Here is a 27,500-nt window from a genome sequence, read left to right on the forward strand (position 1 = left end):
ACGCACACACTCACACACACGTGCACACACACACGCACTCACACACACGTGCACACACATGCACGCACACACACAGGTGTTGATGGATCATTTGATTGTGTTTGTCTCTCAGTCTTCACTCAGACTCCGATCCTTCAGGCTCTGCAGCACGTTCAGGCCAGCTGTGACGAAGCACACAAGATGAGGTACATGCACACACACACACGCACACACACAAACTCACAGATGACATCACATCAGGTGCTGATGATGTCACTTCCTCCTGCAGGTTCAGCGACCTGTTTGCCCTGGCAGAGGAGTACGAGGACTCACAGGCAAAGCCTCCAAAGTCTCGGCGTAAAGCTCCGGCCTCCTCGCCGCGCTCCCGGAAAGGAGCGGCTCCGCCCACCAATAACGAGGAGGAGAGCGCCTCCAGCAGCGCCTCGGTATGTAACTGTGCGCCACAGGTCCGGCCCCCGCCTGACACACAGCCAGTCATTTACACTCTTCATCTTGTAGCGTTGCAGCTCTGACAGCAGGGTCCAGTTTGGATCCGGTTCCAGTTTGGATCCGGTTCCAGTTTGGGTTTATTTGTCGATAATGAACTGACAGACAAGGGGGTCAAACAGACTCTGGTCCTGGTCTCGTGGTCTGAGCGGGAACGTGGCTCCACGACCACAGAACGGCTCTGACAGACGTCGTGTTTGTGTGTTTCAGGAGGAGGAGGACTCGAAGCCCAAAGCTCCGAAGAGGAAGAGGAAGGGCTCTTCGGCCGTCGGCTCCGACAGCGACTGATGGACCTCCGACCGACCGCACGCCAGCTGCCGCGGAGACGCTCAGCTGACCGGCCGCTCTGACCACTGGAAGAAGCCCCACCCCCTCCCGATGACACGCACTGACCGCCGCAGGAGGGGCGGGGCTCTGAGCCTCCATGTGGTAAACTGACTTTCACATGATGGGACTTATGCTGTTTCCATGGAGACAAGGACTGACCACTGCCCAGCGGGTCAGAGGTCACCATGTGGCTGTTCTCCCATGATGCACTGGGAGGAGGAAACCACGAACTCTGGGAACCGACATACAGACTGATTTTAATACAGGGACCATGATGATGATGATGATGATGATGATGATGATACACAGTAAATAATGATGAAGATGAGTGCGGCTGTTTGTGGGTACTTCTGTCCCTTTTTTCATTTTCTTCTTTTTTTTTCTCCTTCATTTGGGTGGGGGGGTGGATTTTGGAGTCTTATTGTGGAGGATCCCGACTTCCTGCAGGTTTTAGCAGCTCCTTCCTGTTTGTCTCGCTGCAGTAAAATGTCTTCGTCTGCCCTGGACGTCATGTTGGAGGAACTCTTCATTAAAACTGGTTTTGGTTTTTCTGCTGGTCTGTTACTGGTGGGGTGGGGTGGTGACGCTGCTCGTGGGCACTGTGGCACCAGTCAGTTTTTAACTGTATCAAGTGAAAACATGAAGGTGTGAAGAGGTTGTTGTGAGTTTCTCTGTCGGTCAAGAACAACTCCACTTGTACAGTAAAGGAATGAGATTCCAGGACACTGCTGAGAGGACACGCACCGTGGACAGACGTGCTGACGTGTCGGTGATCACAGCCTCTGTCCTCGGATCAGGAGGCAACGGCCAACAGAGCCGTGCAAACAGCCTCGGTCAGTAACCACGGTAACAGAAAAACCAAGGACGAACAGTCGAATCAAAAGAGAGACGAATAATTGAATGAATTTTCCCCAAAAAGCTCGGTGACGTCATACTGAACAGGAAGTTCAGGGAGAACTAAACGTGTGAAACGATCAGAACACACTGAATATTTGTGTTGGTGGCACGGTGGCACGGTGGCAACGCTGTCGCCTCACAGCAAGAAGCACCGGGGGTGTGTCCTCCACCATGGCTTCGCTGCCTGCTGCTCGAGGAGGGCCTTTCTGTGTGGAGTTTGCATGTTCTCCCCGTGTTCACCTGGGCTATCCTCCGTTAAAAATATACCCCCACTAAAAACATGCAAGAAGATCACCACCTGACCAATGGTGACGCCGAAGATGGGTCCCCGGGCGCCGGTCTGGCTCCCCACCGCTCCTGGTCTGCCGCGGAGGAGGGACGACCAGGATGGGTTAAAGGCGGAAGTCAAATTTCACCTCGTGTGCCGTGTCCAGCATGTGCATGTGTGTGACAAATAAAGGGGAATGTCTCCCCCCGATTCTTCTTCTTCTTCTTGACGGGGTTTGTAGAGTGTTTGTCTCGGCAGGTGAAGTCGTTTCAAAGTTACAAACAGTGTGAAAACATGTTTCTCATCGTGGGCGAAGGATTCAGGAACTTCAACGGTCTGAGAGCAGCACGCTCAGATCCTGGTCTGGATTGTTAAGTGGACTCTGGAGGACTAACGTGTGATTGGATCCACCTGCTGCTGCTCATATAAACCAGAAGACCAGAGTCAGAGCTGCCTCAGACCAGGTGAGACTCAGACTCAGGTAAGTGGACTTCACTGATCCACATGGCTTCATCAGGATTCAGACTGAGTTCTGGTTTTTAGTCCCAGTTTGTGTTCAAAGTCAGAACTGATGTTTCAGATCACGTCCGGTTTTCTCCATCTTTAACTTTAAATGTGTCAGAAATCAGTTCAATCATCATCAATTCAGTTCAGGTCTGCAGGTTCAAGTCTTTAGGTTCAGGTCTACAGGTCAAGGTCTGCTGGTTCAGGTCTACAGGTCAAGGTCTGCTGGTTCAGGTCTACAGGTCAAGGTCTGCAGGTTCAGGTCTACAGGTTCAGGTCTGTCCCGTGATGCGACGCTATCAAACGTGCTTTGTCTTCATTTGAAGTATTTCTGTGGCTGAAGAAGTACAAGTCTTCATGTTGTCTGTCCTCTGAAGCCGATCCTTTCATCACTGTCCCTGAGCCCCTTCCGTCTCTCATGCAGCCTCCGTCATCATGTCAGCCGCTAAATCTGGATCGTCGCTGCGGAATCTGGTTCTGACTCCGGAAAGGATCCCGGACTTTCTCATCCCCTCCCACAGTCCACTCTTCTTCCTCTCTCCGCGGCTTCACCGGAGCTCACCGGACCGGAGCAGACTGCTGTCCGACCATGATGAGGACAGTCCGGGAGCAAGCCCCCCCGGGACCCCAGTCAGTCCTGTGGCCTCCCACCGCTGCCTGCTCCACCTGCCGCCACGGATCAGACGTCCCCGCCGCGCCACCTCCGCTGCAGAGTCTGCGGACGCTGACACGGATCTGACAACGCACGCGGCCATGTCGCTGCTGCACGTGAGGAAGGTGACGACGCCCTATGGCTTCTGTGCCGTGCTGGCTGCGAGCCCTTGCACGCGCCGGCGGGAATCCCTGTTTCACCAGAACAAACCGGTGATGTTGAGGGTCACAGATGGCGACCTGCAGGACCCCCCTCCTCCCCCTGGTTCCAGTCCTGGCAGGTCCCAGGTCTGTCCGGTGACGTTGACCATCACAGACAGCAACCAGCAGTCCCCGGTGGACTCTGCGGACACCCCTCCTCCCTGCAGATCCCGGGTCTGTCTGCGGCCCGTTAAGACTCTGGGTCTGCAGATGATGAAGGAGCTGAAGACACCTGCAGCCGCTCTGAAGGCTCTGAGCCCCGCCGCGAGGAAGACACACCCCCGCTGACGTCATGTGAGCGAGGCACTCAGGCTCACCTGTCAGGTGGACCTGCAGCTGGTTTGCTGTGGTTGGTGCAGCTTTGTGCATTTTTAAATTCAATCTATTAATAAATGATTTGAACTTAAGTCTTGATGTGTTTTTGACCTTTGACCTCCTTCTTGTCCATAGTCAGACTCTGAGCTCTTCAGTCGTAGCTCAGGAGGAAAAAAGACTGATTCTTTGGCCTGAGTGAGGGGGCGTGGTCAACCTGTTGACAGCTGTGACCCATTGATGAGCTGATGAATCCCTGAGTAGACAGACAGACAGACAGACGTCACTGTGGACGAGTCAAACGTCTTCAGTGGGACAGAACTCACACTTTGAAGAATAATAAAGGAGCAGAGTTCATATCAAACCAGTGACGATTAAAGGATCAAATATTAAATTTCAGGTCAAAACAAGTTAAAGTCAAAGAACCGTTGATGCATTAAAATGTTATTGAACGTGAATCTTCGTCCTCTGCCTTCATGTTCCACCTGTACAGTTATTGATTATTAATACAGGAAGTGCTGAGGACGCCGTTGGTCTGAAACTCCTGCTGTGAATTAATAAGCCTAAAACATTCTATTTCACTTGATCTCATTGTTCTCTGAAACTTGATTTATTGATTATTGATCCTCATGTGCTGATTGATGCTTTAATAAAAATGTTGAGACTCAGCAGCAGCTGATGATTTAGAGGACAGATCAAATACTTTTACTGTAGGCTGCAGGCTGCAGCTGTTTGCACGTCCCCACAAACAGGAACAAGGACAACATGGACGCACCATTGGACAAAATGGGACAGATGGCTCAGCAGACCAGAACTGGGACACCAGAAGCTGCCTTTGACTCTGGAGATCTGGAGACTGGAGAATCCAGATATGATATGATGATGTGGGTGGTGGGTTGAGGAGACGCCGCCCAGGTCAGACATCGTGGTGGAGCTGTGGATTCTCAGCAGGGCGGAGGGTCGGCGGGCCGTCCTTGGTTCCAGCTGGGCCTAAAGTCATGGGGGTTTTCGGGGGGGTTGGCCCCCTCAGTCACTTCACCCCGTGGTGGGTCTGATGCTAAAAGGCTGTGAAGAGAAACTGACATCAGAGTTCTCACTGAGAAATAAGAGACAGGCGACGTGACCATGGAGACATATAGCCATGATGTGACTAACAGGAAGACAGACTGAACGCAGAGACAACAGCAACCTGTGAGACACCAGCTGATGGAACACGTCACATGGACGAGCCGCCGTATCTGTGGCAAGTGTGACACCTGTGAGAGGCAGCAGTGTGCAGGAAAGCGTCTGCCGGAAGTATCCCAGAAGAAGAACCGCTGGGAACGTCACAGTACGCCGTGACGCACAGCAGGAAATGTAGTTTTTCACAGAGACGACGTATCGTTGTGGCGGGTAAGTGTTTGTCTGCAGTGACGGAGGTTAATGTGATCAAAGTGTCCGGTATTGGACCGTCAGTGAGAGACTAAGAGACCGGACAGCTCACTGGGACATCGGCTCTGTCTGCCTGTCGTCAAACTAACGTTAGCTGCTAGCCGGCTAGGAACTGGTTAGCATGCTAGCTGGAGGAGAGCAGGCAGCAGCCCGACTACGACAAGTATCCGGTTTACCGGATTCAAAACACGGTAACTGCACTCTGAACTGACCGCGAGGAGCTAACAGAAGCTAACTGTAAGGGATAGAGGCTAGCTAAGCTAACAGAGGCTAGGCTAACAGAGGCTAACATTGCTCTGGTTAAATTCTTCCACTTTGACTCGTTCTTGCAGGCAGACTTGATGTTTTTCTTTCTAGCTGCTGAATTATTCTTTATTCATCTGATAGCTACTGCTCAAACTTTACAAACAGGTACTCTTATTATTTGATCAATTAGAATATTAAACTTCTCAGCAGATTAAAATCAGTAACTTCTGACTTTCAAAATAAAAGATTCCGTAATATGACGCATTAATCTGTATTTGCACAGTAAATAAGATGAATAATCGTTATTCTAAGAAACTACTCAAAGCGCGTCACATCATATTTCAATAAAATGTCTCAAACATTCAGAAAGTTCAAAGTTCATCATCAGTTTCCAGTAAATGAAAACATAACATGAAGCGAAGCAGTGAGAGGATGAAATGAGAGTGAACGGATGAGACTTCGACCTCCAGCTTTCAGCTTTGTGCTACATGCAATAAAGCTGTAGAAGAAGAGGTGGTGCACACAGCAGGATGAGGATGAGGCATGGCTGTAACCTTTACAGTCCTGACTCCATACAGACATCCAGAACCTGGACAGTCTGGACCGTCTCAGTCCAGACCTGTGTGCTGACCTGGGACCTGTGATGGGTCTGCTCTCTTTTCAGGTCACATGTGGCTGAACCTCTGGGGGTTCTTTGTCCCCCTGATGGTCTTTGTTTACTGTTTTCTGCCTCTTTAGAGACCAAACGCTGATGATCACATGACTCAATCGTGAGAGGAATCGTTAGCTGCTGTTTTCTCTAACCAGCTGATTCATTCACATGTTGATAATCTGTGATGATGTCACTGTTTCAGAGTTCAGAGGTCATGTTTCTCCAGAATGACCCCGTTCCGCAAATGCCTCAAACTCTGCCCATCCAGAGGAGACAGCTCTGCCGCCGACCGGAGTGCCAGATCGTCACGCTCCGGTCCTCAGCTCCTCTCCCATGATGCCTTGCTGCTGCTGCCTCCTGCTGCTCCAGCAGGGGGTGAAGCTGAGGAGGAGGAGGGATACCTGCTGGTGGAGGAGGACACCACTGACTCAAGCCTCATCATCACCATGGGTAACACACACAGAGTACAGAAGTCTTTACTTGAGCTAATGCTAGCAGCAAGAAATAGCAACAACCAAGTTTGCAACGAGTTGATGTCTGTATGCTAGCTAGTTACAGCCAAAGTTTGTAAGTTAGCTAGTTAGAGCTAATGTCTGCAAGTTAGCTAGTTACAGCTAATGTTTGTAAGTTAGCTAGCTACAGCTAATGTCCATAAGTTAGCTAGTTACAGCTAATGTTTGTAAGTTAGCTCGCTACAGCTAATGTTTGTAAGTTAGCTAGTTACAGCTAATGTTTGTAAGTTAGCTAGCTACAGCTAATGTTTGTAAGTTAGCTAGCTACAGCTAATGTTTGTACTGTTGGTTCATGAGATGTTTGTGGTGAATGAGCAGAATCTGGATCAGGTGTTTAGAGGCCACAGGATCCAGGTACAGACACTGTTCATCACTGAAGTGGAACAAACTGCAGTGAAGAGGTCCATATAATTTGTCTGCCTGTCTCTCTGCCTGTCTCTCTGCCTGTCTGTCTGTCTGTCTCTCTGCCTGTCTCTCTGCTTGTCTGTCTGTCTGTCAGAGGACAGCCAGGCAGAGCTGAAGGCGGCACGGAGGAAATCAGTGAGGAAGAGGAAGAGGAAACTGACAGAGGAGGTGGAAGATGATGAAGGCAGAGCCTCAGAGAGCGAGGAGGAGGAGGCAGGGGTTGATGTGGAGATTGACAGGCAGCTGGACCAATCGCTGGAGACAAAGTCCAAACAGCACAACCTGACCACAGTGAACGTCAGAAACATCATCCACGTGAGTTCAGACCAGCTGATTCCAGACCGGCTGAGTCCGGATCAGACCGGCTGAGTCCGGATCAGACCAGCTGATCCCAGACCAGCTGAGTCCGGATTAACAGTCAGTAAACCGCTGCTGTTGTGATTTTTTTGGTGGTGAGTCATCGATGAGGTCAGTGCAGGTGATGTCTGCTGCAGGTGAGCCATCGCTGCTGATCCAGACTCAGACCTGAATGCTCACATATTAAAACTTGTCCGTTTGTTCTGTGAAAGTGCCTCAAGCTGAGCTTAACCTTTGACCTGCAGGAAGTCATCACCAATGAACACGTAGTGGCCATGATGAAAGCTGCCATCAACGAGACGGAGGCCGTCCCTCCATTTGTGAGTCTGTCGTCCAATCAGAAGACACGGCTGGAGCTCATTAACATGACCCTGCAGAAGTTTTTTAAATCTACTGTTTTCTTTTCTTCAGGAGCCAAAAATGACCCGATCCAAGTTTAAAGAGGTCGTGGAGAAAGGAGTGGTGAGACCTGTCTGTCTGTCTGTCTGTCTCTCCCTCTGTCCGTCTGTCTCTGTCTGTCCATCTGTGTCCCTGTCCCTCTGTATGTATATTCATTAGTACAGTATATTTGTCCACGTATGGCCGCCATGTGAGTGCATTCACACAGCTCGCCACAACGACCGGATCGCTCTGATCGGCTTAACCGCGGCTCTGCATCAAGAACAGCGAATCCTCCCTGAACATTATGGGATGGAGACTGACGGTGCACGTGGACTAGTCTTCACTGGAGAAACGCATAAGGACGGACGAGGACGATCTACAAGATCTCTGACTTGGCCCAAAGACCTGACTGAAGACGATGCCGACCGGATGGACAAGATTCAGGATCTGGAGATCAAAGGCGTCTGTCCGGGAAACGTGTCCTGATGGTTTGGTGTCTGATGCAGTCGACCTTGGCGTGGACCGTCGGCGGACTCTGCAGTGTCCTCGTTCGTTTTGTGTTGTCTTCTTACTCCAACCTTTTTCAAGCCGCTTCGTCCCCTCACACTGAGTGATGTGAACGGTTTGAAAATGATTGATCTGAATATTAGAAGTCTTTTTCATGTACAAATATTATTTCTTTGTGTAAAACAACAGCCTGTGGCCACGCTTCCTCCACAGGGTTAGAGTTACATCAGATACAGTTTGAATGTCACGTCATGTTTCCTCAGAGTAGATGAAGGACTGGAACCAATCAACACGTGATGTTCAGGATGGACAGACAGACGGGTCAATAGGAGACATTTCACCAGACAACATGCTGATGGGAAAAATACAGAAAATTCCAAAATATTTCCAAAACGTTGACCCACAATGCTGAATGTGATTATTCTCAAGAAAGTTTCTCTCAAATTTCTCTCTCTTCTCTTAAAATCCTGAACAACTGTGGAGCAGCATGAACCCAGAATGAGCTGGCAGGCCAATAACTCCTGGCTTAGTCTACGTCCTGGATGTCGGTCTTCATCACGCCTGATTCTTCCTCTGTCTACGTCCTGGATGTCGGTCTTCATCACGCCTGATTCTTCCTCTGTCTACGTCCTGGATGTTGGTCTTCATCGCGCCTGATTCTTCCTCTGTCTACATCCTGGATGTCGGTCTTCATCGCGCCTGATTCTTCCTCTGTCTACGTCCTGGATGTCGGTCTTCATCGCGCCTGATTCTTCCTCTGTCTACGTCCTGGATGTTGGTCTTCATCGCGCCTGATTCTTCCTCTGTCTACGTCCTGGATGTCGGTCTTCATCGCGCCTGATTCTTCCTCTGTCTACGTCCTGGATGTCGGTCTTCATCGCGCCTGATTCTTCCTCTGTCTACGTCCTGTATGTTGGTCTTCATCGCGCCTGATTTTTCCTCTGTCTACGTCCTGGATGTTGGTCTTCATCGCGCCTGATTCTTCCTCTGTCTACGTCCTGTATGTTGGTCTTCATCGCGCCTGATTTTTCCTCTGTCTACGTCCTGGATGTTGGTCTTCATCGCGCCTGATTCTTCCTCTTTCTACGTCCTGGATGTTGGTCTTCATTGCATCTGATTCTTCCTCTGTCTGTGGCCTGGATGTTGGTCTTCATCGCGCCTGATTCTTCCTCTTTCTACGTCCTGGATGACCGTTCTGCTCTGTTGCTCTGTTGGTGTCCGCTCACAGTTTTCTGATTTCAGTTAACGAGGCAAAAAGAAGAGACGTGATTGGCTCGTAACGAAGGTAGAAATGGCAAATGTAGACACGTTAAAGTCTTCGAGTATGAAGTAAAAGTACTGTGCTGTGCATACAGTTCTGCCTTGTGTCCGTCCTCTCTGCTGTCCTCTGCTGGTCGTGTTCTTGTCTGTCCAATGTTTGTGTGTCATAAAAATCTTGTTTCTCAGCCAATCAGATTGTCCTTTTCCGTCTCTTCTCACCTGTCCTCTGCTGTGTTTCCTGTCAGGTGATTCCAGCCTGGAACATTTCTCCCATCAAGAAGACCAGTGATGCCAACAAGGTAAAGGTAAAGGTCAAAGGTCAAAGATTTTTAAGAATTGGACAAAGACGCCTCAGTTTGTGTCTTTGTGTTCAGACTCCTCAGTTTGTGGACATCCCTCTGGCTGAGGAAGACTCCTCTGATGAAGAGTACCGTCCAGATGAAGAAGACGAGGACGAGACTGCTGAAGACGTGAGGCTCCGCTCTGATTGGTTGCAAGACAGTTTGATACTGATGATTGGTCATTATTGGTGTGTGTGTGTGTGTGTGTGTGTGTGTGTGTGTGTGTGTGTGTGTGTGTGTGCAGTTTTGAGTCTGAGACGCAGAAATAAAAATCATCATCATCATAATTCTAATATGATGATGATGATCAGCCAACATGAAACAAAGCAGTAATAAACGATCAGACGCTTGTTCAAAGATGATGGCGTGTACATGTATTGATCACTGATTGATTGATGGTGTGTGCAGACGTTCCAGGAGAGCGACATGGAGAGCACGGCTTCGTCTCCCAGAGGAACTCGACTGAGCAGGGCGGAGGACGACAGCTGCAGCCCCTGGCAGGTAACTCTGTGACGGCTTCTCACCTGTCCACCTGAGGGTCTTCACTCGTCCATGTGACACCTCCTGTGTGACTCCTCCTGTGTGACTCCTCCTCTGTGACTCCTCCTGTGTGACTCCTCCTCTGTGACTCTGTGACTCCTCCTCTGTGACTCCTCCTCGGTGACTCTGTGACTCCTCCTCTGTGACTCCTCCTCGGTGACTCTGTGACTCCTCCTGTGTGACTCCTCCTCTGTGACTCCTCCTCGGTGACTCTGTGACTCCTCCTGTGTGACTCCTCCTCTGTGACTCCTCCTCTGTGACTCTGTGACACCTCCTGTGTGACTCCTCCTCTGTGACTCCTCCTCTGTGACTCCTCCTCGGTGACTCTGTGACTCCTCCTCTGTGACTCCTCCTCGGTGACTCTGTGACTCCTCCTGTGTGACTCCTCCTCTGTGACTCTGTGACTCCTCCTCTGTGACTCCTCCTCTGTGACTCCTCCTCGGTGACTCTGTGACTCCTCCTCTGTGACTCTGTGACACCTCCTGTGTGACTCCTCCTCTGTGACTCCTCCTCTGTGACTCCTCCTCTGTGACTCCTCCTGTGTGACTCCTCCTCTGTGACTCCTCCTCTGTGACTCTGTGACTCCTCCTGTGTGACACCTCCTCCTCCTCCTCATGCTCCTCTGGACTATGTTCAGATCATAAATCTTATGAAGTTCAAGGTCGATTACTTCAGTTCAGTTCAGCCAATCATGACGAGTGACATCACACGTAGCATCGGCCACATGGCAGCGTAGCAGCCGTGATGGATGACCTCGTTGTTAGCTTGCAACAGGAGCTCGAAGCTGTTTGTGCTAAGATACTCGAGCGCTCGTCCTTTTTGTCCTTTTCGTCCTTTTTGTCCTTTCATGCCTTTTATGCTTTTTTGTCCTTTTCGCCCTTTTTGTCCTTTTATGCCTTTTATGCTTTTTTGTCCTTTTTGCCCTTTTTGTCCTTTAATGCCTTTTTGTCCTTTTATGCCTTTTTGTCCTTTTCGTCCTTTTTGTCCTTTCCGCCCTTTTTGTCTCTTCGTGTTCAAACTCTTGATGATCAGTTGTGTTGCAGCTTTCAGTCATCAGACTTATTGGTCCTGAAACTTATTGATCCCCCTTCAGACTTCTCGAAGCCGCTCCAGGCGCCTGAGGGCGGGGTCTGGTTCGATGGGCCCACCCCCTCCTCCCAAAGCCCTGCCCCCCAAAGCTGTGACTGACAGCGCCTTCCTGGAGAAACTCCATGCTGTGGAGGAGGAGCTCGCTGTGTGCATGGAGCCCTACCAGGTAACACACACACTCTGAAAGACACACACAGAGACTGAAACACACACACACACACACACACACACACACTCTGAAACACACACACTCTGAAACCCACACACACTCTGAAATACACACTCTGAAACACACACACTCTGAAACACACACTCTGAAACACACAGTCTGAAACAGGTCCACGTTGGGTTCAGGCCTTGTTGGTCCACGTTGGGTTCAGGCCTTGTTGGTCCACGTTGGGTTCAGGCCTTGTTGATCCACGTTGGGTTCAGGCCTTGTTGATCCACATTGGGTTCAGGCCTTGTTGATCCACGTTGGGTTCAGGCCTTGTTGCGTTCGTGCTTCAGTTTTATTTCAAGATTCCATCCTGGTCACAAACTGAACTGTCAACAAACACAATCAAGTTGTCGATGGACTGAATTGATAATTGATCGATGATTGTCTCTCAGCCTCTGTCTGAGTCGGAGGACGAGGTGGGTCTGATGGCGTACCGGACTCGGTCCAAGCGTCCTCTACGCGACGTCCCGCTGGGTCGGCTGGAGGCGGAGCTTCGAGCTCCCGACATCACGCCTGACATGTATGACTCCAGCTCTGCCCATGAGGACAGGGAGTGGACTGATTGGCTGAGAGGCCTGATGACCTCAGAGATGGACAATGAAGGTGTGTGTGTGTGTGTGTGTGTGTGTGTGTGTGTGTGTGTGTGTGTGTGTGTGTGTGTGTGTCTCTCACAGTTTGACTCTCTGTCTATGTCTCTCTCAGAGGAGTGTGATGATGAAGATGACCCAGAATATAACTTCCTGGCCGACATCGATGAGCCCGACCAGGAGGATTACCGTGATGACAAGGCTGTCCGCATCACCAGTCAGTACACGCACACACGCACACACGCACACACGCAGACACGCTGTAACATGATGAGGCCATTGTTTTATCAGTGATGTTTAGAGCTGAATCGATCAATTGATCAACATGATGGATTAACCGTTATTGGTTCGTTTTCATCGTGGCCTCTGTTGAAGTCACGGAGTGCTCAGACGTCTCACGATGAATGATTTGGTGAATGATGTCATCGTGTGTGTCCTGCAGAGAAGGAGGTGAATGAGCTGATGGAGGAGCTGTTTGAGACGGTGAGTCTCCACACACAAACACTGACCAGTCATCTTCATCATTGCACTCATCACACAGAAGGCCTGTTGATGTTCTGCTCATCAGAGGGAAAGTGAACATGGTGCAAACCTTTCTTCATCCTGCTTCACGTCCTCTTCAGCCCAACACGGGCAGCCCAAACCGACCAATCACAGCTCTCACTGCTACCATGTGGTCCATGTTTGAGTGACACCAAGACGTCCCGACACGCAGACGTGACCACAGCTGTAGTGCTTTTCTGTGTATTTCAGTTGAAAGAAGACCTTGTGGGACAGGAAGTGGAAGATGAAGGCCACGAGGAAGAGGAGGAGCCTCAGGAGGAGACTCGCACTGTTCAAACACACACACCTGAGGTGGAGCACAACATGTATGTGACACACGACATTCACACCAACACACTCACACTTGCCATCCCATCCCGCTGACCCTCTGTTCTCATCGCAGAGCAGCAGGCGATGACGAGCTGGAGGACGGACCAATCACAGAGCTGCGTACGGTGAAGCAGCAGCTGGCGTTGATCAGGAAGAAAAGGCAGCTCGGCCTGCCAACACACATGCTCTGTAACACACACAGTCCAGAACCGCACACACTGAGACTGGACGGACAGCAGAGGACCAGACTGCAGCAGCAGCTACAACAGGTACATAAACAGAGGACAGGTACAACAGGTACACACAAAGGACAGGTACAACAGGTACACACAAAGGACAGGTACAACAGGTACACACAAAGGACAGGTACAGGACAGGTACACACAAAGGACAGGTACAACAGGTACACACAAAGGACAGGTACACACAGAGGACAGGTACAACAGGTACACACAAAGGACAGGTACAACAGGTACACACAAAGGACAGGTACAACAGGTACACACAAAGGACAGGTACAACAGGTACACACAGAGGACAGGTACAGGACAGGTACACACAAAGGACAGGTACAACAGGTACACACAGAGGACAGGTACAACAGGTACACACAAAGGACAGGTACAACAGGTACACACAGAGGACAGGTACAACAGGTACACACAGAGGACAGGTACAACAGGTACACACAAAGGACAGGTACAACAGGTACACACAGAGGACAGGTACAACAGGTACATACAAAGGACAGGTACAACAGGTACACACAGAGGACAGGTACAACAGGTACATACAGAGTACAGGTACAACAGGTACACACAAAGGACAGGTACAACAGGTACACACAGAGGACAGGTACAACAGGTACACACAAAGGACAGGTACAACAGGTACATACAGAGTACAGGTACAACAGGTACACAAAGTACAGGTACAACAGGTACACACAAAGGACAGGTACAACAGGTACACACAGAGGACAGGTACAACAGGTACACACAAAGGACAGGTACACACAGAGGACAGGTACAACAGGTACATACAGAGTACAGGTACAACAGGTACACACAAAGGACAGGTACAACAGGTACACACAAAGGACAGGTACAACAGGTACACACAGAGGACAGGTACAACAGGTACACACAGAGGACAGGTACACACAAAGGACAGGTACAACAGGTACACACAAAGGACCAGTACGACGGGTACACACAGAGTACAGGTACATACAGAGTACAGGTACATATACAGAGTACAGGTATGACAGGTACATACAGAGTACAGGTGCAAATACAGAGGACAGGCACACGCAAAGGACAGGTACGACGGGTACACACAAAGGACAGGTACGACGGGTACACACAGAGGACAGGTACATACAGAGTACAGGTACATATACAGAGTACAGGTATGACAGGTACATACAGAGTACAGGTATGACAGGTACATATACAGAGTACAGGTATGACAGGTACATACAGAGTACAGGTACGACAGGTACATACAGAGTACAGGTACGACAGGTACATACAGAGGACAGGTGCAAATACAGAGGACAGGCACACGTAGAGGACAGGTACACATACAGAGTACAGGTACACATACAGAGTACAGGTACAACAGGTGCACACAAAGCACAGGTCTGTCTCACACTGATGGACGTGTGAGGACATTTACTGTCAGTTCTGTATTTTGACATGTGGAACGTAATCAGACTGTCTGTCTCTCCGTCAGCACGTCCAGCTACTGACCCAGATTCACCTGCTGAGTTCACCTGTGGCCAGACTTCACAGTGAGGCCGAGACCACCAGACAGTTCCTGGTAACCCCCCCCCCCCCCCCCCCCCCCCCCCCACACACACACACACACACACACACTCACTCACTCACATACACACAATCTTGAATGGATTCGATCTTGTTTCCTTGTTTGTCTCCTCGTTTGTTTGTTTGTTTGTTTCCTTGTTTGTTTGTTTGTTTGTCAGCCGACTCACAGTAACACAGAGCTCAGCCTCTGTTGTCCTTGTCATTACTGAAAAGCAGTTCTTTGTAGGAAGCTTCTGAGGAAGTTATCCGTGAATGAAAGTGAAGCTTTAAAGCTTTGAAGCCTCTGAATCGTTCATTCGTTCATTCATCCACCTTGTCTCCTCTCAGTGTGCTGACCCTGTGCTATCATCAGTGTGTCTTCTTGATGTTGGGATGTAAAGCCTGAATGAAGTGTTGTCTCTCTCTGTCAGTTTGAGTTAGACTTGTTGGCTCAGAGGGGGGAGCTCCTCATGTCTTCCAGTCGTCCTGGTTTCCGCAGCATCTTCAGAGCATCCAACCTGCAGGGGGCGCTGCAGCTGCTGGAAGAGCTGCGGCGGACTCCCATCGGTTATCGACCACAACACCACCCGCCTGATGCCAGAGGATACAGTGAGTGCACCTGTAGCAAAGAATCATGGGAGGTGTGGACTCTTTTCTTTGGTTTCACTTCAGTTTGATGAGAATCAACCGCAGTCTGCTCAACTTTAATCTTCCTGTGTGACGTTTTAATGCAGCTGAGAGGTGAACAGCTTTAAAGCTGCACCTAGTGGTTCATTTAAAGACCCTCGGACCTCAGAGCTTTGACAGTTAGCTGCTGAGGAGCATCGCTCAGCTGCCGGATAACCCAGAATCAAAAGTAGAAAATACAAGAACAACAATCAGACTTCAGGCCCTGAAAGGGTGTGAGCCATAAAGGTTTCCTTCAGAATTATACAGTATACTGCACTATTCAGGATCATATACTACATACAGGATCATATACTGCACTATTCAGGGTCATATACTACATACAGGATCATATACTGCACTATTCAGGATCATATACTACATACAGGATCATATACTGCACTAGTCAGGATCATATACTACATACAGGATCATATACTGCACTATTCAGGATCATATACTACATACAGGATCATATACTGCACTAGTCAGGATCATATACTACATACAGGATCATATACTGCACTAGTCAGGATCATATACTACATACAGGATCATATACTGCACTAGTCAGGATCATATACTACATACAGGATCATATACTGCACTAGTCAGGATCATATACTACATACAGGATCATATACTACAGTGTTCAGGATCATATAGTATGTACAGGATCATATTGTACATACAGGATCATATAGTACGTACAGGATCATATTGTACATACAGGATCATATAGTACGTACAGGATCATATTGTACATACAGGATCATATAGTACGTACAGGATCATATACTACATACAGGATCATATACTGCACTATTCAGGATCATATACTACATACAGGATCATATACTGCACTAGTCAGGATCATATACTACATACAGGATCATATACTGCACTAGTCAGGATCATATACTACATACAGGATCATATACTGCACTAGTCAGGATCATATACTACATACAGGATCATATACTGCACTAGTCAGGATCATATACTACATACAGGATCATATACTACAGTGTTCAGGATCATATAGTATGTACAGGATCATATAGTACGTACAGGATCATATAGTACGTACAGGATCATATAGTACGTACAGGATCTTATAGTACGTACAGGATCATAAACTACAGTGTTCAGGATCATATACTACATACAGGATCATATAGTACATACAGGATCATATAGTACGTACAGGATCATATTGTACATACAGGATCATATAGTACGTACAGGATCATATAGTACGTACAGGATCATATTGTACATACAGGATCATATAGTACGTACAGGATCATATTGTACATACAGGATCATATAGTACACCGTGCAGGTCTGATCCTCCCCTCCTCCTGTCCATGTGTCTTTGTGTGTGTATTCAGTGCGTTGTTATCCCGTCATGCCGGCTGAACTGGCCTGGCTCTTTGCCACCCGTCCGGTCTTCCTGTACCCGGAGCTGCTGCCCTGTGCCAGCCTCGACCCGGCTTTATACTGCCCCCGCAGGACAGCGGCTTTCACTGCAGCTGAAGACTGGTAAAGGCGTGCGCGCACACACACACACACACACACAGAGTTATCATGTATGGCAAGAGTATAGATGTATTTATCATTTGTGTGTGTGTTGTCAGCCTCCTGGTTCTTGGTCTCAGGAACATGGAGGGGTCATGTGACCCAACTAAACTGGTGTCTCAGTTCCTGCTGAGGAAGACTCTGGTCCAGGTCCGACGAAGAATCCTGCAGTGCTGCAGACCTGGTTTTCCTGACAACATCGTCAAGGTACAAGGTCAATCCAATTGACTGTACAGGTGTCTGTGTTAGACTGTGTGTGTCTCCATGTCCTCTGCAGGCCTACAGGCGTCCGTGTTAGACTGTGTTTGTCTCCATGTCCTCTGCAGGCCTACAGGCGTCCGTGTTAGACTGTGTTTGTCTCCATGTCCTCTGCAGGCCTACAGGCGTCCGTGTTAGACTGTGTGTGTCTCCATGTCCTCTGCAGGCCTACAGGCGTCCGTGTTAGACTGTGTGTGTCTCCATGTCCTCTGCAGGCCTACAGGTGTCCGTGTTAGACTGTGTGTGTCTCCATGTCCTCTGCAGGCCTACAGGTCTCTGTGTTAGACTGTGTGTGTCTCCATGTCCTCTGCAGGCCTACAGGTATCAGCGGGTGGTGTGGCCGATGCTGGTGGCCTGCCGTCATGTTGACCCTGCAGAGCAGCGCCCCCCAGTGGAGAGAGAGGAGCGTGTCATGCCTCTGTGGTTGGTGGTAGGTGATGGAGACACTCAACACATCAGCAGTGAGACACGGTCGTCCTCACATGTTAATTTCACCACAGCAGCCGTGTCAGCTGGTCATTGTGGTTGCGACTGAAGTGAATTTAAGTACATTCTCCTTGAAAAAGAGGTTTTTAACTTTCATTCAGGGTACTTTGATAAAAAGGGAGAGTGAATTCATCAGGACATGACTTTGTATCATCAGGTGAAATCAGAAATAAAGGCCTGTCTCTAATATAAAGCCAGGGATCTGGGATCTTTGAATGATCTTATTATTCAGAATAAAGTACTGAGAGTTTGAGTCAGTGCAGGGCTGACGAGGTCCAGGAGGTTCACCTTTATCACCCTTGTCCCCCCACCCCCCCACAGAGGAGTCTTCCTGTCATCTACCCGACCATCAAATGCTACAACAGCCCATCTGGCTCCACCCCAGAGGCCCCACCTCCCTGCAGGCCAGGTGGAGCCCGTCAGAGTCACCTGACCTTCCTTCGCTCGGCCTCTGAAACCTACAGCTTCCCTCCCGGGACCAGATACCCTCCCTGCCTCCCCAAAAACCTCGACTTCAAACGCATCGGCTTTCTGCTGCTGCAGCAGCCACTCCCCCCTCCTCCCCCTGACTCCTCCCCCCCGTCTGAAAGACAGGTGAACTCCCCCCCCCCACCTCCTCCTTCCAAACCCTGCTGCCCTGGAGCCCTCAGTCCACCTCGAGTCCTCCACCGCCTCCTCCTGTCCAGGACTGATACCCCCACTGACATCACCACCACCTCCTCCATCTCCATGACAATCAGAGAGCAAATCAGACGCCACAATCAGACCCTCGCCAGCCTGAGGAGGAGGAAGAGGAGGAGGAGTGGTGAAGAGGTTGTAACTCCTCCTCCTGAAGGCGTCGCCGCCTCTCAGGTGGAGGTACAGGAGAGCGATGATGTCATCCGGATGAGCGGCGAGGAGGAAGAAGAAAAAGAAGAGGAGGAGGAGGAGGAGAGCGAGGTCCTCCTGGCTCTATCTGAATCCTCACCCAGTTCACCAGGAGGTGTCACCCCCGACGCAGAGGGGGCGGAGTCAGAGAGTGAACGGGAAGTGACGCCGTCCAGAGCAGCGGCAGCAGCAGCAGCAGCAGAAGAAGAAGAAGAAGGTGATGATGGAGAGACGTCTTCATATGAATCCAGTCTGTCCATCCTCCAGCTGCAGGTCTGTCACACTCAGTCAAACATTATCAGTATCACCTGTTGTGACGACACGTTCACGTCACGAGAATGAAAATCTTTGCTCAGAATGACGTCAAGACAGATTTTATCATGATCCCAAAACCAGACTGTCCTCACACTGCTTTCATTTTGTTCGCTCCAGAATAAAGATTTCTGCTTTGCGTTTGTGTGCAGGATAACATGTCATCAGAGGGGAGTGAGGAGGAGGAGGATGAGGATGATGAAGATGCTCAGAGGAAGGCTGAGGATGAGCTGTTTGCTCAGGATTACCTCCTCAGAGTAAGACGCCTCCAGTCACACAGTGGAGCATCAAACTGCTTTTTCCTCTGCACAGATAAATGTGCTCTTCACTAATCCTAATCAGCCAGTCAGTCAGTCAGCCGGTCAGTCAGCCAGTCAGTCAGTCAGTCAGTCAGTCGGTCAGTCAGCCAGTCGGTCAGTCGGTCAGTCAGCCGGTCAGTCAGCCAGTCAGTCGGTCAGTCAGCCAGTCAGCCAGTCGGTCAGTCAGTCAGCCAGTCGGTCAGTCGGTCGGTCAGTCAGCCAGTCAGCCAGTCAGTCAGTCAGTCAGTCGGTCAGTCAGTCAGCCAGTCGGTCAGTCGGTCGGTCAGTCAGCCAGTCAGTCAGTCAGTCAGTCGGTCAGTCGGTCAGTCAGTCGGTCGGTCAGTCAGTCGGTCGGTCAGTCAGCCAGTCAGCCAGTCAGTCAGTCAGTCAGTCGGTCAGTCAGTCAGCCAGTCGGTCAGTCGGTCGGTCAGTCAGCCAGTCAGTCAGTCAGTCAGTCGGTCAGTCGGTCAGTCAGTCGGTCGGTCAGCCAGCCGGTCAGTCAGCCAACCGGTCAGCCAGTCAGTCAGTCGGTCAGTCAGCCGGTCGGTCAGTCAGTCGGTCAGTCAGTCAGTCAGTCAGTCAGTCAGTCAGCCGGTCAGTCAGCCAGTCAGTCAGTCAGTCAGTCAGCCGGTCAGTCAGCCAGCCAGTCGGTCAGTCAGTCGGTCAGTCAGCCAGTCAGTCAGTCAGTCAGCCGGTCAGTCAGCCAGTCAGTCAGTCGGTCAGTCAGCCAGTCGGTCAGTCAATCAGTCAGTCGGTCGGTCAGTCAGTCAGTCGGTCAGTCAGTCAGTCGGTCGGTCGGTCGGTCGGTCGGTCAGTCAGTCAGTCAGTCGGTCGGTCAGTCAGTCAGTCAGTCGGTCGGTCGGTCAGTCGGTCGGTCAGTCAGTCAGCCAGCCAGCCGGTCAGTCAGCCGGTCGGTCAGCCAGCCGGTCAGTCAGCCAACCGGTCAGTCAGTCAGTCAGTCAGCCAGCCGGTCAGTCAGCCGGTCAGTCAGCCGGTCAGTCAGTCAGTCAGTCGGTCAGTCAGCCAGTCAGTCAGCCGGTCAGTCAGCCAGCCAGTCAATCAGTCAGTCAGTCAGTCGGTCAGCCGGTCAGTCAGCCGGTCGGTCAGTCAGTCAGCCGGTCAGTCAGTCAGTCGGTCAGTCGATCGGTCAGCCAGTCAGCCAGTCGGTCAGTCAGTCGGTTAGTCAGTCAGTCAGTCAGTCGGTCAGTCAGCCAGCCAGTCAATCAGTCAGTCGGTCAGCCGGTCAGTCAGTCGGTCAGTCAGTCAGTCAGCCGGTCAGTCAGCCAGCCAGTCAATCAGTCAGTCAGTCAGTCGGTCAGCCGGTCAGTCAGCCGGTCGGTCAGTCAGTCAGCCGGTCAGTCAGTCAGTCGGTCAGTCGATCAGTCAGCCAGTCGGTCAGTCGGCCAGCCAGCCAGTCAATCAGTCGGTCAGCCGGTCAGTCAGCCGGTCAGTCAGTCAGTCGGTCAGTCGATCAGCCAGCCAGTCGGTCAGTCGGCCAGCCAGCCAGTCAATCAGTCAGTCAGTCAGTCGGTCAGCCGGTCGGTCAGTCAGTCAGCCGGTCAGTCAGTCAGTCGGTCAGTCGATCAGTCAGCCAGTCGGTCAGTCAGTCGGTCAGTCAGTCAGTCAGTCAGTCGGTCAGTCAGCCAGTCAGTCAGTCAGCCGGTCAGTCAGCCAGCCAGTCAATCAGTCAGTCAGTCAGTCGGTCAGCCGGTCAGTCAGCCGGTCGGTCAGTCAGTCAGCCGGTCAGTCAGCCAGTCGGTCAGTCGATCAGTCAGCCAGTCGGTCAGTCGGCCAGTCAGTCAGCCAGTCGGTCAGTCGGTCAGTCGGTCAGTCAGTCAGCCAGTCGGTCAGTCGGTCAGTCGGTCAGTCAGTCGGTCAGTCAGCCGGTCAGTCAGCCGGTCAGTCAGTCAGCCGGTCAGTCAGTCAGTCGGTCAGTCGATCAGTCAGCCAGTCGGTCAGTCGGCCAGTCAGTCAGCCAGTCGGTCAGTCGGTCAGTCGGTCAGTCAGTCGGTCAGTCAGCCGGTCAGTCAGCCGGTCAGTCAGCCAGCCGGTCAGTCAGTCAGTCAGTCGGTCAGTCAGCCGAGTTCTGAACCGGCCGACGCTTCATGTCCTCATTCAGAGTGAAGACCCACATTCAGCAGCGTCTCTGTTCACTCTTCTCTGTTTGTCGTTTGGTGAGAAAAGACACCGAAACGACACAAAAGCAACAAGACACTGATCACGTGGACCCACTGGTCACGTGGACCCACTGGTCACGTGGACCCACTGAGTGTCTTTATTTGGCTGTAGATTTCTCTGCCTCGTGTTCGGTTCTTGAGGAACCAGGTTGATCTCAATGTGTCAAAAACGAAAAACCTGATTATTGACTTCGGGAAGTGGCCGCCACGCCACGCCCCGTCCTGTCAGGGAAGGCGTTGAGAAGTATTTGTCAATATCAAATTAAGTTTCAGATCCCATGTTGATGCTACACGTAAAGATGTCTAGCAGAGACGTCCTGAGAGACGACCTGAGACGACTGAAGCGTTTAGTGAAGCATGACTTTTTACAGTAGCTGCATGAATCTGATTGGATCTGCTGAATTATTGGTTGAGAAACCTTAATTCGTCCAATAAGAAGAACAGAGAGTCTGTGGGTCACCGCAGTCTGATCCTCCTCCGTGGTCCACCAGACCAGAACTGAAGACAGTGTGTTTGGTGTGATTGGACCAAAGTGAACAGACATCCAATGTTGCAGAGGCCTGAAGGGAAGAAGCCAATCAGCAGGCGGCGTTTTGACCCTTTTAAACGGCTCTTCAGTCCGTGTTGGTGAACATGCAGCAGTTCTGGTAGCTGAGGTGTGTCTGCACTTCCTGTCTCCTGTGCAGGTGTGCGATGCGGTGCAGGTGTCTCCGGGCCTCTCTGAGCAGCTGCTGCAGGTGTTGGATCAGTTCTCAGCGACGGGGCCTTTGGGGCCCTCAGGGGCCCCGGAGGTGCTGTACTCCAGACTAAGCTGCGTGCTGCGGCCTTGGCCTCAGCTGCTCAGGGACTTCGCTGCCTTCCTGAACCGAGGACAGGCGCGCCGCTGCGGACTGGTGAGTGGCATCGCTCTGACGTCACGGCCACGAGGCCTCGCAGGTGCAGACTGACCGGCTTTAACTCTTCTTCTGTGCTTTTCCTGTGGCAGCTGGTGGAGCAGCAGCTGTTTGAACGCAGTCGGCAATTTCTACGGCGACTGGGGCGGAGCCTGGGAGAAGGCTCCTCCCTCTACCGGCAGGTGGTGTCAGCACTGCAAGGGAGCTCCGCCCCCCCACCTGGGGACATGGAGAAGGTAGACAATGAAAAAAAAAAGGTTTCCTTATTGTCTGAATGATCATCTTTTTATTTGTGATTCTTTGATGAAGTTCTGACGTTTGCAGCGTCACAGAGTCAGAGAGTAGTTTTCTAACAGCACAACTTGAATCAGCTGTTTGAAATTTCAAAGGAGTGAATTCATTCATTCATTCATTCATTCATTCTTTTTTATGAATCAAATATCAGAGATAGCACATTGACTGAAGAGATCCGTCGGCTGATGAAACGCTTCAGTGTTTTTTGCCACCAACAACAAAAATCTACCAGAATCCAACCCTCACCTCCACCTTCATTGATCCTTTCAGATCTCATCGCTCCTCAGACGCCACCCGCACCTGCAGGAGGAATTCTGGGAGTTTTTCCAGCAGCTTCATGGCCAGTCGTCACCCATAGCAACCAGCTCCGAGACCACAGAGACGGACTACGCGTCCCAGACTCCTCCTGACGGGAACAGGAAGAGAGTCGATCGCCGGACGTCTGAAGAGAGCGAGACAGGAAGTGACGGCGGGGAAGAGGAGGAAGAGGAGGAATCGGAGCGACCGGTTTGTGCCAAAAACATCTCAGTGACGTCGAGCGGAGAAAAAGTCGTCGTCTGGACGCGGTCAGAACGAAAACACTTGAAACACTCTGATTCAGTATGACTGATTGATTGCCTGATTGATTGATTGATTGACTGACTGACTGACTGATTGATTGATTTGAATCTGTCACTGCCGATTCACAACCAGCTCTTTGTTTGTGCTGTTGACCTTTAAACGTGTGTGCGTGTCAACAGGAAGTAAGTTTGGATTGAACAGACTGACGCTAACAGACTGACCTCTGACCGTTTCCTGTTCCAGGGAGGCGGACCGCGCCATCCTGACTGCCTGTCAGCAGAGAGGAGCCAATCGGAAAACGTTTAGACATGTCTCCACCCAGCTGGGAAACAAGACGGCCCAACAGGTGAGAGGGGGTGGAGCTTCAGTGTCCAGGTGCAGGCACTCAGTCAGGACATCACTCTTGTGTAAATTTTCATGAATCCATGATTTGTCTGTTTTCTCTAGGTGAGCCTTCGTTTCCACGACCTGATGAATCTTTTCCGCTCCGCCTTCCAAAAGTCCACTTCCTGTTCTTCAGGGAGCCAGCCAATCAGCACACAGGAGGCCGCTCTGGACTGAGGGTGTGGTCAAAGTGAAGTTCGGACTCTGATCCGGATCTGCTGCTGCTGCCAGATCGAGTTTCCATTCTGCGTTGAGGAACGTCGATCTGCAGCCACTTCCTGTCTGAAAGCTTGATTCCAGAACGAGTTCTTCAGATCGGACCTTATTGATCCCACACCGGGGAAATTAAGTAGTAGTTCAGCTGTTCAAGATGTCACTGATGTTGGTAGAGCCTGTTTAAAGTCATTCTCGAGTTCTTCAGAGGATTAAATCTTACAGACGTGATTGATTTCATTATCTCTGAGTGTCTGAATGACTCCAGAACCGTCTGAACGTGATTCTACCATTCTCTGGATCAGATCCGGTCCAGTTAGGTTCAGTTCGACTGGAATGGGTCCGCAGTTCATTGGTACCTCTGGTCAGGTTCAGGAATTCCTCTAAATGTTCTACAGTTTCTGTGAGACTCTGTTCTGGAGGCCTTCCAGAAGGATTCCAGACTTACTCAGACAGTTCTGTTGGTCATACGCGCTGGTCTCAAGTCCACCAGGTGCTGCCTGAAAACGCTGAAAATCATGCTGGAGCGAAGGTCAAAGCAAACAGCAGAGAATGAAATGAAATAATGTGAAGCTCTCTCAGCTGCTCTGTTCTACAGTTTCTACTGGTTTCAGTTCTGCACTTGATCCAAAATGTGTTCCAGAGGATTCAGAATCAAGTTGAACTGAATTTGGAGCAAAGACTCCAGAACATGTTTGTTAGAGCTGCTACAGATTCACTTCTGTGATAGTTTCAGTCACTGGATGTGGCTCTAGAACGTGTTGGCGGTGTATCCAGAACGTCATTGATCCGTCACAGGATCTGTTTCATTGATCGAAAGTTTAAGAGGACCGAGTCTGTGGAGGAATTCCGGGTTTGATGTGAATGTGCATCAAGTTCTCCGCAGTTGTTCCTTCATAGGGATTTCAGAGTTCTTCAGACTGTTCCACTGTTCAGAGAACTGTTCTAAGGTTCTGCTCCAGCTTCTCGGCCTCTGAAGGATCTGATTTTTCCACAGTTTTTGTTCTAGATTTTGTCATTTGTTGTTCTGTGTGTTGAAGGAACCAGGAGAACTTCTGCTCTCAGTCTTTATTTCTATTTAATGATTATTTATTTTTAATCGGTCTCCTCTAATCTCACTGAGACTCCGCCCACTGTGTGTTGGAGGCGGGGCCTCTGTGAGTCTCAGAGAGGTCAGAAACGAGAAGGAACCAATGAAACGACCCACACAAATGAAGCGATGACTCGAGTCTTTACAAAGTCTGTTTGCAGCTCAGAAACTGTTTATTTCAGAGGTTCTTCCCATGATGCACAGGGGTTTAACCACCTGATAGATAGATCCTAGTGGCCTATTAGAAGTGTTAGTGAAGGCTGTACCAGCGTTGTTTTATAGAAAGTGTTTGTTTATTCATATTGAATTTGAATGAATGAAGGTTGATTGTTTGCTTCAATAAAACATTATTATGTTTTTCAGTGATTTTTGAGTCATTCATGAGTAAAAACAACCCAAAGATAAATAAATATATGAAACAAAGTTTTCAGTATGTTTGACGCTTCATCGAACAGCTGTCTCTGCTGCCTCGACCTCACACGGACGGTTGACTGTTGACCTCCCTCATGAGACTTTGAGGGACTGCTGAGACACATGAAGACAGACAATAACAAACAACCAAAAAGCTTTTCAGTCATTCACAGGCAATGACTTTCACATTCTGAAATACCTCAAATGAGTTTTTAATTCATTTATCTACATCTTTTTAAAGCTCATTGGCTCTTTGAATCGGCACAAATGAAGCCGTTCAATTTTCATTTACAGACGCGCTTTTAAAAAATGATTGTTTGGGATTTTTTTCTTGTCTTAAAAATATGGACATGAACCTTTTTAATGCAGCCACAAATAACCTGAGCGGAGAGTAAAGAGACAGCTTCATAGGAATAAAATGATTTCTTATTAAAAGTTTATATGTTTTATAGATATATGTGTGTGTATTTTGACTGGATTCGCTTCAGCTCAGTTTTGAATGAAATATTGATCTTTAACTGAAATCATAATAAAGCAGTAACCTTCAGTGTCATCGACGGCAGTGGGCGCTCTGTGATTGACAGGTTATTACGCCAATGAGACGGCTCCACACGTCATCTAACTGATGTGAACCAATCAGAGAGCAGTTTTCCGGTATTTTTCTCTTTATACCCCGCCTCTCATTTGACAGCTGGAAAGGAAGGCGAGATGGTCAAGTTAGTGAGGTGAGTACCGGTAACAGTATTCCTACCTTCATAATAAAAGCAGATATTACCAGATATGAATGAAAAGGATCATTTTGAGCCTCAGTTCTGGACTAAGAGCAGAATGTTGTAGATCTTTGATTTTTCTTTACAGGTGGATGTTTTTTTCAGTCTTGGTTCTTGAAGCTCTCCATTTCTTCTCACAGCTGAAAATTATATTTTGAAATCAACGACCGGAAACGTCCGTTTCTTCGCGCACGTCACCCTCAGAGCGTCGCGGAGGGGCTGCTGATCGAGCCCTGCTCACCGTCTCTCTGTTTTGTCAGTTTTCATCTGAAAACATTCATCGTTTCGCTCCATAATGGCGGTCGCCGCCCGCCTCCTTCCCGCCGTTACGTTCTCGCTGTTGTCTTGTTTTCCCACCGCGGTGTCCTCGCGCAGAGACGTGCTCGAGCTCGGGGACGCAGACTTCGACTACCTGGCAACGGAGCACGAGACCATGCTGGTGAAATTCTACGCTCCATGGTAACGGAGCCCCGACGTTAGCATAGCTAGCTGATAACAGACGCAGATAAGAGATAATGGCGAACAGATGAAGTGCCGTGTGTTTAGTTTCCTCCATCATTTCTCCTCCATTCATCCCTCCATCGTTCTTTCTTTTTCCTTTCGTCTTTTCATTATATCCTTCCTTCCTTCCTTCCTTCCTTCCTTCCTCTCTCTCCTCCCTTGCCTCCTTTCCTTCATTTCTTTCCTTCTTCCCTCTTTGTCTTAACAGCTCCCATGTTTCCTTTCCATCTGCATTTCATCTTTTTCTTTCATCTTTCTGTGTTTCCTTCCCTCCTTTCCTTACCTTTGTCATCTGCTTCCTGTTTCCTTCTCCCTCCTCTCAGGTGTGGTCACTGTAAGAAGTTAGCTCCAGAGTTTGAGAAAGCAGCGACCAGACTGAAGGGCACCGTCCAGCTCGCCAAGGTGAAGTCACGGACATTACATGATTAAAAGTAGTGATGATGATAATGATGATGATGAAGCAGCTATTCACAAGGTCTCAGTCACATGACAGATATTTAAATCAGACTGTGTCAGATGTGATCTTAAAACGAGCTCGGCTGTGGAATCGGCCAGAAAGTGTTTTCTGTCGTTATTTCATGCTTAAAGTTGGATCTCGGCTGTCAGCAGGTAAATCAGACCGAATGTGATCACCTGCCGACACGAACTCACCTGAGAACAGCTCCAAGTCAATGTATTGAATGGTTGATTTCTGTAAATATCTGCTTGTTGTGAATCTGATGCAGCAACACGTTTCACAGACTGGGAAAGTTGTGGAACGCTCTAAAAACACCTGTTTGGAACATTCCACAGGTAAACAGGCTCACTGGTAACAGGTGTCATGATTGGATAAAGGAGAGAAACACAGTCTGATTATTGACGATTGATTCTGGTTTGATTCACGTT

The 27,500-nt window shown here is 49.7% G+C and overlaps 3 protein-coding genes across 6 annotated transcripts in view; all 3 read left to right on the forward strand.

Annotated features, from left to right (window-relative positions):
- The window catches only part of ints3 (integrator complex subunit 3), a 14,481-nt gene extending 12,391 nt beyond the window's left edge, over window positions 1–2,090 (forward strand). Inside the window, exons 27-29 of one of the 2 annotated variants that reach the window (XM_076754056.1) lie at window positions 113–185; window positions 269–425; window positions 697–2,089. In XM_076754056.1, coding sequence (XP_076610171.1) covers window positions 113–185; window positions 269–425; window positions 697–774 — 308 coding nt within the window. In that variant the 3' untranslated portion in view covers window positions 775–2,089. Of the gene's footprint in view, window positions 1–112; window positions 186–268; window positions 426–696 lie in introns of both variants that reach the window. The other variant, XM_076754057.1, reaches the window with a different exon arrangement.
- A 2,897-nt stretch (window positions 2,091–4,987) lies between these two features.
- gon4la (gon-4 like a) lies at window positions 4,988–25,299 on the forward strand. 2 transcript variants are annotated; one of them, XM_076754039.1, is made up of 26 exons: window positions 4,988–5,038; window positions 6,178–6,425; window positions 6,987–7,207; window positions 7,495–7,569; window positions 7,661–7,711; window positions 9,643–9,696; window positions 9,772–9,867; window positions 10,147–10,239; window positions 11,372–11,533; window positions 11,977–12,187; window positions 12,287–12,388; window positions 12,614–12,654; window positions 12,925–13,040; window positions 13,118–13,313; window positions 14,782–14,868; window positions 15,284–15,461; window positions 16,913–17,063; window positions 17,159–17,306; window positions 17,671–17,787; window positions 18,165–18,983; window positions 19,175–19,279; window positions 22,185–22,391; window positions 22,484–22,627; window positions 22,956–23,251; window positions 23,490–23,592; window positions 23,694–25,299. In XM_076754039.1, exons 2-26 carry the CDS (start codon window positions 6,203–6,205, stop codon window positions 23,805–23,807), a joined length of 4,110 nt encoding a protein of 1,369 aa, XP_076610154.1. In that variant the 5' UTR covers window positions 4,988–5,038; window positions 6,178–6,202; the 3' UTR covers window positions 23,808–25,299. The 2 variants fall into 2 exon arrangements, with proteins under 2 accessions (XP_076610154.1, XP_076610155.1); XM_076754040.1 differs by lacking the exon at window positions 4,988–5,038 and adding an exon at window positions 5,052–5,268.
- Window positions 25,300–26,316: 1,017 nt separating this feature from the next.
- pdia8 (protein disulfide isomerase family A, member 8) overlaps window positions 26,317–27,500 on the forward strand; it is a 9,806-nt gene continuing 8,622 nt past the window's right edge. Inside the window, exons 1-2 of one of the 2 annotated variants that reach the window (XM_076754086.1) lie at window positions 26,317–26,573; window positions 26,939–27,017. In XM_076754086.1, the coding sequence (XP_076610201.1) occupies window positions 26,410–26,573; window positions 26,939–27,017 (243 nt within the window). In that variant the 5' untranslated portion in view covers window positions 26,317–26,409. Of the gene's footprint in view, window positions 26,574–26,823; window positions 27,018–27,500 lie in introns of both variants that reach the window. The other variant, XM_076754087.1, reaches the window with a different exon arrangement.

The sequence above is a fragment of the Chaetodon auriga genome, chromosome 17 (assembly GCF_051107435.1).
Source record: "Chaetodon auriga isolate fChaAug3 chromosome 17, fChaAug3.hap1, whole genome shotgun sequence".
NCBI lineage: Eukaryota > Metazoa > Chordata > Actinopteri > Chaetodontiformes > Chaetodontidae > Chaetodon > Chaetodon auriga.